At 20.5% G+C, this 18,671-nt stretch overlaps 1 protein-coding gene across 1 annotated transcript in view; it reads right to left on the bottom strand.

Moving 5' to 3' along the window:
- LOC122507618 (delta-1-pyrroline-5-carboxylate synthase) overlaps positions 1-18,671 on the bottom strand; it is a 36,706-nt gene that overhangs the window by 16,315 nt on the left and 1,720 nt on the right. The window contains exon 2 of the mRNA XM_043620424.1: positions 8,711-9,044. Coding sequence (XP_043476359.1) covers positions 8,711-9,044 — 334 coding nt within the window. The remainder of the gene's footprint in view (positions 1-8,710; positions 9,045-18,671) is intronic.

The following is an 18,671-nucleotide window of genomic DNA, read 5'->3' as shown; positions in this document are numbered from 1 at the left end:
ATCGGCTGTGGTTACTTTTTATTAATTGTGACCTAAATTAATTTTCATGACCCAGATATTAATTGGAATTGGTCTAGTCATAGTTTAGGACCAACAAATAATTTTTTTATTGTCAATTGTTAATAAAAAAAGGTACAGTTCGCTCAAAAATATTTTTTTATCTTCTGCTGATTATCGGCTGTGGTTACTTTTTATTAATTGTGAATTAAATTAATTTTCATAACCCAGATATTAATTAAAAATTGTTTGAAAGAATTAAAAATTGATTAAAAAAATGAAAAATGTTGATTAAAAAAATTGACAAAAATTGATAATTATTATGCTGTAATATATTCATTGGCGGAAATAAAAAAAAAATTAAGACAAAAAAGAAGAATGAAACAAATTGTTTCTGACAGTTTGCCAATAATTGTATTTCAGAAAGTAACTTGCCTGGAAAATGTTAATTTAAATTTCTTGGGAAAAGTTGTTTATTGCAAGTTTGTTTGCTAGTGAGGACAAGTTTTCACAGCGATAAAACTTTGAATTGAAAATCTTGATACGAATGCGGTCGAGCTTTTGTGATTTATTCAAACTATATATACAACATTGCAAGAAATTTAACACGCTATTTTTCCTGGAAATTGTAATTTTTTTTCATCGTTTCAATCATTTGGGGATTTTATTTCACTTTATTTAAATTGCGTTCAATTCTTTTTTCATCTTCTTTGGTCAAAAAGTCTAAAAAGTATTATTATAGTAGACAATGAATAAAGTAATTAAAATTAAAAATTTCAGTTCTGAATTTAAATTTTGATTCCAGTTTTTTCTTGCATCAAACTAAAAAAAATTATTTAAAATTAAAAATTTACGTTTCGAATTTTAATTTAATTGTTTCGATTTTCTTTTCTTTCACAGTGAAAAGTATTTATGGATACTTTTTGTTTGTCCAATATTTACTAATAATTAAAAAAATATAGTAATATAACTAAAATAATTTCCAAAATATTTCAATACTTAAAATTTCTAAAATTAAAAATTCATTGCAAGAGATAACTTAAGTGTAATGCAAATTAAAAATTTTGCCATATAATTGAAATATAATGAAATTTTCATTTGGATAAATTTAAAGTGAATCGTTTCCACTTGATAAAATGGAAAAATGAATTTTGCTTAAATTGGTTATGACGTGCAATTATTGGCGAACACGATGGTATTTTCTGTCACCAAAGTATAAATGGAAATTAGATAATATAATTGGATGGCAATCAAACTGTGTAGTTTCAACCTCTAACAAATTTATACAAGAATACAAAAGTATAAAATCCTATTCACCTATTATTATTATTGTACGAAAATTTCGTTTCTAAATGTGAATTCATAATATACTATAAACTGATTAGTAAAATCTAATTAGTGTTTATTTATCTTAACAGAAGCTTGAATAAAAAGAATATATGTTAAATAATAGGGATTAAAAATACACTCTTATTAATTTTTCTTCTATTCTCTATTCTATTCTCTTTTTATATTTTTTAAAAATATTTTTAATTATTATAATTATAAATTAAAATTTTGATCTCTTTTTTTCTATTCTTTATTTTATTTTATTTTTATATTTTTTTATTAATTATTATAATTCCAATTTAAAAGTACGCTCTCTCCTTTTTTCTATTCTTTATTCTATTTTCTTTCTTTTCTTAATTAATTCTAATTCTAATTTAAAAACACGCTCTCTATTTTTTTCTATTTTTAATCCTACTCTCTTTCTATATTTTTTTTTTTTAGTAATTATTGTAATTCTAGAGTTTAAAAATACGCTTTCTATATTTTTCTATTCTCTATTCTACTCTCTTTCCATATTTTTTTTATTAATTATTATAATTCTAATTTAAAAATACGCTCTCTATTTTTTTTCTATTTTCCATTCTATTCTCTTTTTATTAATTATTATAATTACCATTATTACATATATAATTTATGTTTATTTATTTTTTTATTTGACAATATTTGTAATAATAATAATTAAAAGCGAAATATAATAATAATTAAAATGCAAAAAAAAATATTTTCGTCTAATTACTAGAATATTGTAGAATATTTGATTTACGAAATCGAAAATTCAGGAGAAACTTTAGTAATTTATGATTACATTTTTTTTTAACAATTTAAACGTATTATAGTGAAAAGGGAAAATGTGTCCAATATTTCCTGAATGCGGTTGACCACTTACATTTTAATGATCAAATTGGAAATTATCTATTCGAATCACATTCATTTAAATTCTTCAAATTGGTATTACATTTCAATTTCATTGTTAACATGTTTGATGCATTCGAAATATAATGTTCGTTTAGAAATAATAAATTATAATCGAGACATAATTTCATTTCATTTGATGTGAATTTCATCATGTGTGACAGGAAATTACTTAAATTTATTAACACACTCGATTTAAAATACTGTCGTTTAAATTTTTTATTATACACTTGAAAAAAGTAACAAAATGTTTTTTTTTAAATGTTTAAAATTATTATTATTATTTTGAATTTTCCCAGAATTTTTCAAATTATTATTATTATTAGGTATTATTATTATTATTATTATTATTATTTTTATTATATTAACAATAACAATATAAATAATAAATAACACAAAATATAAAAAATAAAATATTTTTATTTCAAAAATAAAAATTAAAAAGATAAATAGAAAAAAAATAAAATTTGAATAAAATAGTTTTGAATAAATTTTGTTCTTAAATTAAAATTAAATTAGCCCCATTTGAATAAAATAAGTTACTAAACGAAAACCTCGACGAAAACAAAAGCGAGAAACTAAAGAAAAAAGTCCATAATAAATAAAAATATGCAATAAAATTTATTTAAATACTTTTTTATTTATATAAAAATATATAAAGAATAAATTTCAAGAAAAATTTTTTTCCATAAAAAAGTTTCCCTTCAATTGTTATTATTATCCATGTTGTATGTAACAATGCAAACAGTAATATTTCTATAGTTGTCAATTTTTCTCAAGAAAAATATAACTTTCCACACGTCTATTTTTTTTTTATTTTTTTTCCCTTTGCCAACCTTCACGTTTTGCAAATAGATAAACAGATATCTTTTTCTTTTCTTGATATTTTGAGAGAAAACTTTTAATACTTCCTTTTATGTTTAACAAAAGTTAAGGGCTTGTGAGATCCTTATTTCATGACAAAAGGACAAAAAAAAAGAGAAAAAAGAAAAAAAAAATGCCAGATAGTAAACAGTCTCAACGAGTCCTGTATTTAAAACTCGTGAATAGCAGGAGGGGTGAAAAGAGAAGAAAAAAACTTATTCTGTCTTAAAGAAGAAAAGATTAAGAGAGAAGGCGGAATTTTTTTTCTTTTTTTGATTTTGTCATAAAAAGAGATTTCAAAAATTGTCTTTTTTTATAAGGAATAATTATTTATTTTTGTAAATAATAATTTAATATTTAATAAGGCAGGCTTTTATTTTTATTTTGTCATAAAAAGCGATTTCAAAAATAATCTATTTTTATTAGCAATAATTTAATATTTAATAAGACGGGATTTTTTTATTTTTCCATAAAAAGAAATTTCTAAAATTGTCTATTTTAATTTTTGATAAACAATAATTATTTATTTTTATTTTCACATAAAAAACGATTTCAATAATTGTCTAGTTTTATAAACGCAATAATTAATTATTTTTATTTTCTCATAAAAAACGATTTAAAAAATTGTCCAGTTTTATAAACGCAATAATTATTTTTATTTTTAATAGAAAAATTCGTGTAGAATTTTTTTCATCAATTTGTTCATTTACCTAATTAAACAGAAAAAGGAGAAAAAATTGCTCTTAAAAATTAAACTAAAGAAAAACAATAAACAAATAAATTTTTGTTCGCAATTTTCATACCCGAAATTGATCTGAAAATTTAAATAAAAATTTTGTTTGAATCCAATTTTCAAAAAGTGTAATTTTCAGATTCAAATAAAAACGAGGAAAGGTTTAAAAAAGAAATTAAATCTTGGCATAAATGGAAGTATTAGAAAAAACAATAAACACTCAGGTAAACGTGAATCGTTTTATAGTATCAGTTTCTAAAAACAGGTATTATACTTTTTATATGAGCAAAATTTATGATAGATAAATTTCATTCCCTTTAAATCAAATACATATTAGGAGGCTATAAAATTTCAAGTGTGTTTTTTTTCTATCACACTTTCCTAGATGTTCTATATACATAAAAATATTATATGTGTAGAGCATGATTTATTTTTGCCTCTGGCTACTCTTGAGAGCTGATAAAAATGAAATGTATTCTGTTTTATAGTGAAAATTGAATTAAAAATATATAATATAGAGTATGACGCAGACTTTACAATAACACAAAAAGGGGTAAAATACTATTTTTAAAATATCATTTAAATAATTCTCGTTCTTCAATGATTGAATCACTCTCTATTCGTTATTAAACAGAGTCGAGTATAAATATATGATTATAAAATAACTGAATCTAAAATAATTGAATGTCGAACAGAGTTTACAAAATTTGCTTGGTTAGATTTTAAATTTATAATAATAGATTTAGTTTTCCATTTACACTTGGAGTTTATTATTATTTTAATACTTTTGCTCTCTTATTCTGAATTCGCTAAAAGTAACTGAATTTTTGAAAATAATGTCAATTTGGTAATATTTATATTTATTTAAATTATTAATATGGTATATTTTAGTTTTTTTTTATTTATGTTAGTATTTATTTTCAATAATAATTTTTTATTTATTTGTTTATTTAATAATAGACGGGCAAACCGATTTATTTTATTTATATTATTATTTATTTACAATAATATTTTTTAATTTATTTACTCATTTATTCAATTATAAACGGAGTGAAAAATAGAATAAATAAATAAACTATTTTTTCATTATTCTTTTATTTGTCTTGCTAGTGGTTAGCTTGTTAAAATTTTCATTTACCACTTAATTTAATTTAGTTTAAAAAAATAGTGAACAATAAAAAAAGTTAAAATTTTTTGCTTCATTCTCTACTATTTTTTTTACCAATCAAATAGTTGACGTTGTTAATAATTGTCAAAATAATTAATTACTTAGTTATTTATTATTTTTAGTAGCAACTTTGAAAATAAAAATCAAGATAAAAAATAAAAAAAAGAATAAAATTATTAAATTAGGATAAAAAATAGGATAAAATGGGATAAAGAATAGGCTAAAATGGTATAAAGAATAGAATGAAATGGGATGAAGAATAGGCTAAAATAGAATAAAATAGAAATAAAAATAAAAAAGGAAAACAAAATACGATAAAATAGGATTATTAAAATAGGGCAATAAAAAAAAATAACATTAAAAAAAGTAAAAATAGGATTATTATTCTTTTGTGTTTTACTCAAAGAGTTTAATCGGCAATTGTTCCACAGACAATTTAAAAAGTGATTTTTATTGTTTCAATAATAATTTTTCACTTTTATTTTAATTTCCAGCTTTTTTTTGTAAAAACAATTTTTTTTCGCCTTTGATAAAAAATAACAAGAAAAAAAAATTCAGTTATATTTTTTTTTTTTTTGAAGATTAATTAGTTTTACATATATAGAGAGTTTGTTTTATGGAAATTTATATCTCGATTACGTGCGTATGTACATCTATATATATGTATTTTGTTATGAGACTTCGCGCGCGGGCAATATCCAATTCCCACATTTCTGCATAGACTCGATTTGATTCATGAAATACCAATGATAATGTCACTCGGATCACGAGATACTGTATTATAGTAATAATAAATGACGACAAGAGCAGGGATTGCAAGTAATGCATCAGATTCTAATAATGTATGCTAGTTTCCTACAAACATATATATATTATATTTACATATATTTGTTGGATTCGACAAGCAGAAATTAACTATGCATGTATATTAATTATTACAAGATGTTATTTCATTTTTTTTAATTAATTATATTAATTAATTTAATTATAATACAATTAATAAAATTAATTTAAACAATTAATTTAAAATAATAATAATTAATTAATCAATATTTAATTACTCTTAACTAAAGTTTAATTAAAATTTTAAAGTATAATTTAATACTTTTTAAATAATTTTTCTTTTCAAATGTTTTCAATTTTAAAATTAATGTACTGAAAATCATTGAATTATTGAATTTTATGAAGAATTCAATTTATTTTCAATAATTGTAATAAAATTCTTTAGTCAATTTATACCTAAATAATAAAAATCTTCATAAAAAATTCAATTATTCTTATGTAAATTATAAAATTCTTATGAGGATTTCACTTATTTTCTATACAATTTTAATTAATTTCTTCAAAAATTTCAATTATTTTTGAAAATCTTGTAAAAATTCTCTGAGGAAATTCAATTATTTTTAAAAATAATGAAATTCTTATTTAACTTAATTTCAATACAGTTTTAATTAATTTCTTCATAAATTTCAATTATTTTGAAAAATCTTGTAAAAATTCTCAGAGAAAATTCAATTATTTAAAAAAAATAATTCAATTTTTCAAAGGAGTTCAATTATTTAAAAAACTTTTAATAAAATCCAATTCAAGAATTCAATTATTTTTCAAAATAATGAAATTTTCGATGGAATTCAATTATTTTAAATACAATTTTAATTGAATTCCAGGGAAAATTAAATTATTTTTTTTAAATTCTTCAAGAAGTTTTCTTAAATAATAATATCAATAAATTTTCAATTTTTCATAGAAATCCAATTATTTTAAATATAATTTTAATAAAATTCTTCTAAAAAATTTAGGACTTATTTTTTAAAATTTTGCAAAAATTCAATTATTTGTAGAAATAAAAAATTTTTTCTCAGAAATTCAATTATTTAAAAAAGTTTTAATAAAATTTTATTTAAGAATTCAATTACTTTCAGAAACAATCAAATTGTCGATGTACTGAAAATCAATGAATTCTTGTAAAGTATTTATAAAAAAAATTTGAAAATAATTGAATTCTTTTCAAGAATTTTATTAACATTTTTTCAATAATTGAATTTTATCGAAAAAATGTAATTAAAATAGAATTGAAAATAAATTTTTTTTAATAAATTTACTGAAAAATATTGAAAATAATTGAATATTAATAAGAATTTCTTTAAGTTTTTAAAAAAATCGTGTTTATTATTAATTGTAATTAACAATTTTTCTATTCAATTATATTAAAATTATTCATAGAAAATTAAATTCTTTTAAACAAATTTATTAGAGTTTTTGCAAATAATTACATTTTTCTAAAAAGAATTTCATTAAATTTCGTAAAAATAATGTAGTCTTTAGAAATAATTTTAATTGAATATTTTGAAAATAATTGAAGCCTGTTAGAGAAATTTCATTAAAATTATCTTGAATATAATTGAATTTTTTCCCAGAAATTTAATTAAAATTGTATCTGAAAATAATTGAATTTCTCAGAAGAATTTTATTATTTACAAAAATAATTGAATTCTTCACAAGAATTTTACAATTTATAAAAATAATTAAATTCTTGACAAGAATTTTACAATTGATAAAAATAATTGAATTGTTTCAAAGAATTTTATATTAGAATTTTGCTGAAAATAATTGAATTTTCAATAAAACTCTTAAAAATAATTGAATTTAAATAATATTTCAAAAAATATATTTGTATTCTTTCGAGAAATTTATGAAAATAATTAAATTCTTTTGTAGAATTTTATTATTTATGAAAATTTTTTAATTCTTGCGAAGAATTTTCATATTTATAAAAATAATTAAATTCTTGCGAAGGTTTTTACAATTTATAAATATAATTGAATCGTTTCGAAGAATTTTATCTAATTTTTTGAAAATAATTTAATTTTTTTAAGGAATTTTATTAAAAATTTTGAAAATAATGATTTAAAAAAAAAATTCATAAAAATTGTTGAAAATAATCAAATTTAATTACTATTTTTGAAAATAATTGTATTCTTTCAAGAAATTTTATTAAAATTCTATTGAAAATAATTTAATTCTTGTGAAGAATTTTACTATTTATGAGAATAGTGAAATTCTTGCGACAAATTTTATTACATTTTTTCAATAATAATAATAAACAAGAATATTCAATATTTTGTAATTAATCAGTGAATTCTTTAAATTTTAAATTTGTAATCATTCATAAATTGATGTTTATTCTTTAAAATATAAAATTTTTTAATTTACAAAATAATAAGAAATGGAATATTAAATAAATATTAAATAATATTAAAATAAATTTCTTGCTAGTTTGTTAATATTTTAGTAATAAATTAATTAATAATACTTTAATTAATTAATTTACAGTTATATTTCTCCGATTTTTCATATTTTAAAAGTGTGTTAATTATTTTTTTACTCCCATGATGTCTTGGTGTAAAGCAATAGAGTTAAATTCACTCCCCTTTAGAGTTGATTTAACTCCAAATTAAATAAAAATCCACGAGTTCGAAATAAATCCAAATAAATTTTTTATCCTATTCTGTTCAATATAGGAACAAATATTAAATCTTTTTCGAATGGTTTCCAAATATAAAGTTAAAAATTTTCTAAAATAGTTTTCCATTTTTTATTTTTATTAAATAATATAAAATTAACATCTATTTTTAAAAAAATTTCTATTTATTTTTGAAGAAAATATTTTTGGCATTTATTTTGTAAATTAGATATGAATGTTCTACCTGCAAATTCTCGTGAATGGTCAGCGGGACTCAGTGTTTCTCGCATCGAAAGTGACATTAAGAGTTCCTGATGTAATTTCTGTTTCCCAAAAGCCACAGCGCCACTTGTCACCATGATGCATTCTCTACCCTCAATTTGACATTCCGCCACTTGTTCCACAATGGACGCCAAACGACCTAAAGCAAGTCCATGCTCATCTTCCCTTGTAATTACAGCGCTTCCCAATTTTACCACCAATCTACGAGCGTATTTAAGTTGACTCCTTTCAATGAATGTCCCTTTACGTGGTCTATCCGCTGTTTGATGATCTCGTCGAATGTCTAATCGATTACTCTGCAAATTATACATTTATAATCGAGCAAAAAATTTTTTTTTTTTTTGCATAACGAAACAAACACCGAAAATAATGACGATTTTTACTATACTTATTGTACTTTTTTTAATTTAAAATTTTTTTTTTTTTTTTTTTTTTTTTTTAATTTTTTTTTTGTACTTTTTTTTAATTCGTTTAATTAAATTAAATTAAATTACTTTTTAGTAAAAAAAAGTCTTTTAGTTTTTTTTCTTTTTGTTTCTCTGCGCAAAAATATTTGCAAAACACAATTTTTCTAACTTTATATGAAATTGAGAAAAAATCTTCGTATTTGTTTCTCTGCGCAAAAATATTTGCAAACACAATAATTTTTCTAAATTTATGAAATTAAGACAAAAAAAACTTCGTATTTGTTTCTCTGAGTAAAAATATTTGCAATCACAGTTTTTCTAAGGATATGAAATTGAGACAAAAAAAAATTCGTTTCTTGTCTCAATTTAATATCCTTAGAAAAACTGTGAACAAAATAAATTGAAAAATTAAAGTATAGTACAAAAGTAGTTTGAGAAAAATCACCCACATATATATTATTTCACAAAGTTTGTTCGCGTTATGAAAAAAAGGAAAGTGTTTGTGAGATGAGAAAATTTTAGTAAAAAAAAAAGTGTGTCGAGGAATCTTGGAGAAATGGTGTTTCCTGTAGATTTCCCAAGTGGAGTCATATACACACATGTCATGAGGTGTAACGCTACAAGGAAAATTACTATTGACTATGAAACTAAGGCAAAGATTGAATCTTTAGTTTATGTTTCTATATTTTTATCTTGTAAAATCAAAAAATATTTCCATTTTTGCATATGAACATTCATTTCCTGTTTCGTAAATTTCTAAAACAAAAATTTAACATTTCACCCTTTTAATATTTGTCTCTTGTAAAATAAAAAAATATTTCCATTTTTGCATATGAACATTTGTTTTCTTTTTCGTCAATTTCTAGAACGAAAATTAAACATTTCACTCTTTTAATATTTCTATCTTGTAAAATCAAAAAATATTTCCATTTCTGTATATGAACATTTGTTTCCTTTTTCGTAAATTTCTAGAACGAAAATTAAACATTTCACTCTTTTAATATAAAAACGACATTTCTTAACGACAAAATCAAGAAAAAAATAACTTTTCTTTATATAATATACAATAATACAGCAATATAACAAATACAAAAATAATTAAACAATACTTTCTCTATAGGTAAGAAACATACAAAAAAAAAAAAAATAATGCAACAATAAAACTCTCTAAATTTAAATCAATTGAATTTTTATTAATTATAAAAATTCAATTATGTTAAAAAATTTAGAAAAATTCTCGTCAAAATTTTAATTATCTTTATAAATAATAAATTTCTTCACCAAAATTCAATTACTTCCCAAAATTTTAATAAAATTCTTGGATAAATTTTAATTATTTACAAAAATTTTCAACAATACAATAATTTTCAATATCTACTATTTTAATAATATTTTCTAAAAGAATTCAATTATTTAACACAATTTTTTTTTAAATTCTATGCAAATATTTAATTATTTTCATAAATAGTCAATTTCTTCGCAGTTCTTCAATTATTTATAAATATTTTTATAAATTTCTTTGCAATAATTCAATTATTTTCATAAATAATACAAGATTTTTTTTTTACAGGGATTCAATTATTTTCATAAACAGTAAAACCTATCGCAGAATTTCAATTATTTTTAATACAATTTAAAATAAATTTATTTATAAGAATTCAATTTTAAGAAATATTCAATTATTAAAAAATTTATTTATTTTTGCTTTTAAATAATTGATTTCTCATAGAATTTTTCTAAATAAAATTGATTTTTAAAAATGAATTTTAGAAATTCAACTATTTTCAAAAGTAATTAAAATTCTTCGCATAAATTAAATTATGTTTAACATTTTTTTTAAATTCTCGTAAAAATTTCAATCTTTAAAAAATAATGGAATTCTTCTCCGAAATTCAATTATTTTTCAAAATTTTCATAAAATTCTTGGTAAATTTTGAACATAATTGAATTTTGTAATAAGAATTTTATTAATTTTGAAAATAATTGAATTTCTGCAATCATTTGTAACTTCTTCAAACTTAAATTTTTTTAGTGTTTACAACAAAAATTCTTCTATAAATCCATTATTTTTAATAATTAATTAAATAGATATATTGAAAAATTTAACTAATTTTAGAAGATTATGAATTATTAAAATTTTTTAAAAATCTAAGTTCATTAAAATTTCTAATTAAATTCATTCAACATTGAAATTTTATCAAATTTCAAATTGAAACCGTTTGAAGTTAATTTATTTATGAGAATTGTAAACGCAACTCTTTTAAAATTGAATTAATTTTGAAATATTTATGTAAAATTATTTATTAAATAATTTATTTATTTTATGATAGTTGTTTAAAATTGAAGTTATTTATATATTTAAAAAGAAATTTTTCTCAGAAATTGAAAAAATTGAAGGTTTTATATTAGAAATCGTGGTAATTTCTAATTTTATAGTTTATGAGGCAAACAAAAAAAAATACTAAAATTCAGAATTTTCTTATGAATTCTAAAAATTTAATTTTTTTCAGTACTTTTAATAAAAATTCCTGACTTTTCCCTGCATTCCCTACGTCAGAATATATCATTATTATAATTATAATAATATTAAAAGTATATATTTTAATTTTAATTTTATTTTTATAAAAAAAAAATTTAATTACAAATTTTTACGTTTCATTATTTTTGAAATTGCTAATTTTATTTAAAAAAGTGAGTAAACAGTCAGCCGCGCGCGTAGTAAGCGTGCTAATTGTTATTAAAAATAATAAAATGAAGCAAGAAAAATTTAATTTGCGCAAAAATAATATTTTTCTGTCCTTTTTGAAGAAAATTTTCTTCAAACAAGAAAGAAGAATTATTTTTGCGCAAATTAAATTCAAACCCTTGAGTACGAATTAAAGTAGTTTCAATAAAATAAATTATATGATTTCAAAAAGAAAATAAATTCAAAATTCAAAAGTAGAACTTTCAGAAAAATCACCCATATCAAAGTCGTAATATAGGAAAATAAATTAACGACTGAATATTTTCTGTATGGATAAAATGGATAAAATAAAATATTATAAATTCGATATCTTGAGATAGAATATAAACAAAAATAAAAAAAAAAAAAGAAAGAAAACATTGAAACTTTGATCTACAACGTGACGGATAACTGTCTGAACATTTTATAGACAAGTTTTATCGTCTGGTTCATGATCAGACTCTGGAGGATTATAGTGTGTGCGCGCATGAAAATGGACCACACATGAATTGTTTGTGATAAACAACGCGATAATCAATCATGCAGTGTTAGTAATTTGTCTACCTGAACATTGCTGCGCGATACGGAACAAGTCACACATATGTGTACATATATATATATATATATATATGTACACTTCTGGAAAATACTACCGTTAATTATAATGACGATTGACATCAGCTACATTCGTTAAGGGAAACATGGAGAATATTTGGCTGCAATTTGGATCATGCAAAATCCAACAAGTCAATAATATTCCTGGTTTCCGTGCTATATAACTGACACGTTCATTTTATATGGATATATATATATATATATATATATATATATATATATATATATATATATATATATATATATATATGGGTGATTCTCCGCGTAGCGCATCACAGGAAAAAAGAAGTGTTATTTTAACACTAAAAGTAGTGTTAAAACAACACGCAACATTTTTAACCGACACTGTGTGATTTTAACACTTCATCGGTGTTAAAATAACACTAGAGTGTGTTAAATTAACACCAGAGGGTGTTAAATTAATATACATTTTTAATGGGGTTAAAATAACACAAAAATTATGTTAAAACAACACAGTCTGAAAAGTACACGCAACAAATTTAACACATATTTTCTTCTGTGCAGAACTTGGTTTTTTTCATGTTGTAATGGAAAAATAATAAATAATTTTCATATATTTTTACAATTCCAACGTGAAAAGGTTATCTATATGTTTAGAAACAAAAACCAATAATTACTTTTGTATCTAATATTATAATTTTTCATAAATAAGCGGTTTTAAGGCTAAAAACGTCAAAATTTTACCTGTCCCCACAGGAAGTTTTGAAAAAAAAGTTAATAATTTTAGTAATATGCAATAATAAATACAATTATTATTGACATTTTAGTATCGTCTACTTTAGTACAGTTGAATAAAAAAAATTAAAAAAAAAAAATTCATTTCATATATAAGGAATAAAAAAAAACCTATAGCTCAGGAAAGTTTACCATAAATTACTTAAATAAATTTCCATAAATTACCACGGAAATTTTTATAAATTACCGCAAAAATTTCCATAAATTACCGAAATAAAAATTTTCAATTGTGATTTCTACTTTGCATATTTTTAAAAATTACCGACAAAATTTCTTTAAATTACCTTACAAATTGCCATAAATTACCTTATAAATTTCCATAAATTACCGCAAAAATTTCGATAAATTACCAAAATCCAAATTTTTAATAATAATTTAAATTTTACATATTTTTATGAAATTATCGCGAAAATTTCCATAAATTTCCAAAAGTTTCCATAAATTACCAAAATAATAATTTTTAAATGAGATTTACGCTATAATATTGTTTAAATTACCGCAAAATTTTTTTTGACAGAATCTGTCGAAACAGTGAATTAGTTAATTACTACACTTGTTTACAACAAAAATTATAAATAATTTTTCCGGCCCGCTATGGATTTTTCTTTTTAAAGCCTTTATCTTCAAAAAAAATATATTGATAATAACCATAACGATAAAAAAAAATTTTTTAAATTTCATAAACCAAATCGTGCGCTACGCGGAGAATCACCCATATATACAAGAATCAACATGGTGTGAAAGCGGACAATTTTCAATCTTATGTGCAGATTATATACGCTTGAAAATTTTCCCAGGGAAATCAACGAATTGTAAAAAATCTCGTTTCTCCTGCAGAAAACAAAAGGCCAATCAAGCCTCAAGTTTTTTTTTAATTTTCTTCTCTTTTTTTTTGGCATTATTTTCTTCTTTTTATTTAAAATATTTTTTAAAAACTTTTCGTCAAGCATTTTTCACCGCCATTTGAATTTCATTATTACTTTTTTATTTAGAAAATTTAATACACGTTTCCCGTGACAGGAATGCTGTCAACTGAAAATAATATTCTCATATATATAAAGTGTGTGTTGTAATTTTTTTAAAATTATTACGATCATATATATACGTGGTGGAAAATTAGAAAATTAGAAAATTACTTCGATCATGGAAAATTAGAAAATATAAAATTATTTCGATCTTGGAAAATAAAAAATTACTTTGATTATGGAAAATTAGAAAATAAAAAATTATTTTGACCTTGGAAAATGAAAAATTACTTCGATCATTGAAAATTGGAAAATAATTTCAAAATGAATAAAAATTATTTCAATCATGAGGAAAATAAGAAAATAGAAAATTACTTTGATCATGGAAAATTAGGAAATATAAAATTATTTCGATAAATAATTTTAAAATGAATAAAAATTATTTCAATCATTCGGAAAATAATAAAAAAAATTATTTCGATCATTGAAAATTAGAAAATAATTTTAAAATGAATAAAAATTATTACAATCATATGCGGAAAATTAGAAAATAAAAAACTACTTCGGTCATGGAAAATTAGAAAATGAAAAATTATTTCAATCATGTGGAAAATTAGAAAAAAAAATATTTCGATCATGGAAAATATTAGAAAATAAACAATTATTTTTATCTTGGAAAATAAAGAATTACTTCGATCATGAAAAATTATAAAATAAAATTAAAATTCTTTTTGAAATATTGCTACCGGATGTATAAAAAAATTAAGATCAATTTATTTTTTATACACAACATTTTTCGAAAGCAAAATCTTGCATTTTAATTTGCGACTATTTGCAACTATTACGAACATTTTATAACACTTTTGATACTATTTTTCATTTCTAAATTCAGCCCGAGTTCTATTTAAATCTTTGGGAAGAAAAAATGAATTTTTAAATCAAAAAGATAGTACAAAAAATTCTAAAAACAAAATTTTAGGAAAAGATTCTAAAAATGATTTTAGACAAAGATTTTAGAAAAAGATATGAAAACAATTTATTTAATAAATTACTTTTTAGTAGATTAAAAAAAGATAATAAAATAATTTATTAGTGAAAATATTTCTTAGTACAAATTAAAAAAAGATTTTAATATAGAAAATACTTTTATAAAATTGAATATTCATTTTCTTTCCATGTAAAAAAATTAATTTTGTTTCGATATTTGTAATAGTTTTTTTCTTTTAATAATCAAAATCTTTCTATTTTGTTTTGATATCTTTGAATTTTTTTTTTTTACATTTATTTTCGAAACCTTTTAATATCTCTAATAATTTTTTTCTGTTAATTTTCAAAATCTTTCTATTTTGTTTTGAAAATTAAAAAAAGAAAATTTCTATTTATTTCAGATCCTTTCGATATCTCTAGTAATTTTTTTCTTTTAATTTTCAAAATCTTTCTATTTTGTCTTGATATCTTTAAAAAATGTGTTTTTCTATTTATTTTGCAAAATCATTCGATTTTACTTTGATATCTTAAACAGATTTAATTTCGATGTTAAATGAAAATTTTTCCCTTTAATTTCCAATATTTTCCCTTTGAATTTCTAAAATTTTTCCATTTGCAGAACAAAACAGTAATAGTTTAAAAATTTACGAAAAAAATATAGAATATACACATAATTAGGAAACTGTACGTATTTCACAAGATTCATTGCGGAAGATAATTCATCTTGATAAACTTATCTTTGAATATTTTGTTATCTGTTTATAAAAGAACTCACATGATTACAATATAAGATAGGCCAAATCTTTAAATCTTTTTACTGATTCTTTGAAAATGAAAATTAAAATAAAAAACAAACTATTTCATACGTGTATTTTCCTATATGCGTATGATTTCGAAAACTTTTATATATCTTTATAAATATTCATATTTTTTTATATAAATATGTATAATATGATAATCATGCGTTGCGTGCTATGATTCATCAAGTAAATAAATTTCAGGGTGTCTATTATTTTCTGAATTCTCGTCTAAAAATATATTGTCAAGAATAATAAAAGAATTTCTTAATAACTGTTGAATAGAAAAGTAATTGACAGAAATATTTTGTGCATGCATAATAAATTAATAATTGTGCTTTAAAAATTTTTTCATTAATAAATAGTGGGACAAAGTGTTTCATAATTTTTTAATTTCTACTCCATGTTGATGATTATTTTTCCAACTTTCGTCTGTATAAGAAATTTAATTCATTTAATTTTATTTGAATGTGCATTTAATTGTTTAAATATATTATTACATTTTCACTGTTAACATAAAAGTACCTATCAAATTGCAACGAATTGATACCTAAAATGTGGTTCAAGTAAAAAATTGATTCAAATATTTGGCATCAATATTTGATCTACTTAAATATCAGTTTGGCACGTTCAAGAAAACTGTGTTAATTAATTAGTTAATTAATTAATTATTTTATTATTATTTGATAATTATTAGTTACTATTTGGTAATAATTAATTACTATTTAGTAACAATTAATTATTATTTGATAATTATTAATTAATATTTGGTAATTACAAATTACTATTTGGTCATTATTAATTATTATTTGGTAATTATTAATTATTACTTGGTAATTATTAATTTCTTATAGTTTAAGATTTCTTTTTGCAAAAATTCAGAAAAATGTTAGAACCTGTAATGCGATGTGTCAAAATTTTTCTGCTTCTGATTGACTTTATATTCCATTGTTTACTTTTTTTCACTCGATTTAATTCTCCTTTATTTTCTCAAAAACAAAAAAACAAAAAAAAAAAAAAATAGAAAAAAGAATGAAATTGAGAGAAATTCAAGCTTCACAGAGAGATGTCCACGGAAAATAGTTATTATTGGTTATCCAGTTACTTTGTTTTGTACTCTCTCTCTCTCTCTCTCTCTCTCTCTCGCTCTCTCTCAGACTGTCAGGTTTTGTTACTGCAGTGAATAGAGTATCAAAAGTTTTCTTCCAACAAATATATATACACACATTGCACATTTTGAAAGCACAAAAACGTGTTCCTTATTTTCTAACCCAGGGCAAATGCCACGAATTTACTCGAGGCAACACGAACTTAATTTTCAAAATGATCTATAAAATGTTCTGCTTTCTGCTACATTTAATTAGTCAAAAACTTTCTAAATGAAAATTCATCCCTTAAATACTGTCTCTTAGTTTTTTGCAAGAAAAATAATTTTACCTTAAAAACAAATTATAAAATTTTTACTTTTATTTTTATTTTTAAATAAAATTAGCAATTTTAAAAATCATAGAATTAAAAAATTTTCTAGTTTAAATTTTTGTTGAAAACACTAAAAAAAAATTCAATTTTGGAGAAATTACAAATAATTGCAAAAATTCAATTATTTAAAAAAAAAAAAATTCTTATAAAATTCAACTATGTTCAAAATTTGAAAAAAATTCTCGTAAAAATCCCAATTATCTTTATAATAAACAACAAAATTCTTCTCCAAAGTTCAATTATTTTCATAAATGTAAAAAAAATTCTTGTCCTAATTTCAATTATTTTCAAAAATAAAATGCATTTTTATTCTAATTTCAATGATTTTCAACATCTATTATTTTAATAAAATTTCCCAAAAAGTATTCAATTATTTAAAAAAATTTAATAAAATGGTATGCAAACATTTAATTTTTTTCATAAATAATAAAAATTTATTAAATATTAAATAAATAATAAAGTTTTTTTTAAGGAATTCAATTATTATTTTCATAAAAAATAATTTAAAATTCTGGAAAATAATAATTGAATTAAAAAGATGAAAATAATGTTGATGAAGTTACAGTAACAATATTCTTATGATATAAAATAATGATTTTATTTCTCCGTCATGTTTAATTATTAGAAATCCTGTTCCAAAAATAAGATTAAAAATAGGAATTGTGCAAATATTTTACTTCTTTTTCTAAAACAAAATAATAATTTTGTTAAAAAAATTGTGATTCATAAAGAAAATTAATGCAAAATAATTTAATTTTCTATTTCTTAATCACAATTGTTTAACAATTTTTTAATTTTGTTTAGAAGTAAAGAACAAAAATCTGCATAATTTCAATTTGACAAAACGTAATATTTAATAAAATTTTAGTCTTTTAATGAAAAGAAGTGAAAAAAATTCTGAAGATTTCCATTTGTCATTTCAATTTTGAATTAATTATAAAATAAAAATAATTCTAACATAATAATATAATATACAATCTATCTAAAGTTAACAAAAAACAAAAGTATAAACAAAAGACAACTTCAGAGTGTAAGGGACAGAAAAAGTGAATGAATGAAAGAATGAAAGAACATTCAAATTATATTATAGTTAATTAATAATAATAATAGTAATAATATAATCGTTTATTTTAATCAAATAAATTTATTTTCCACTGTTTAAAAATTAATATTTATATTTATAAAATAATTG

The sequence above is a fragment of the Leptopilina heterotoma genome, unplaced genomic scaffold (assembly GCF_015476425.1).
Source record: "Leptopilina heterotoma isolate Lh14 unplaced genomic scaffold, ASM1547642v1 Lhet_480, whole genome shotgun sequence".
NCBI classification, from domain to species: Eukaryota; Metazoa; Arthropoda; class Insecta; order Hymenoptera; family Figitidae; genus Leptopilina; species Leptopilina heterotoma.
The sequence above is the reverse complement of the archived record's forward strand: the minus strand, read 5'-3'. Positions and strand labels throughout refer to the sequence as shown.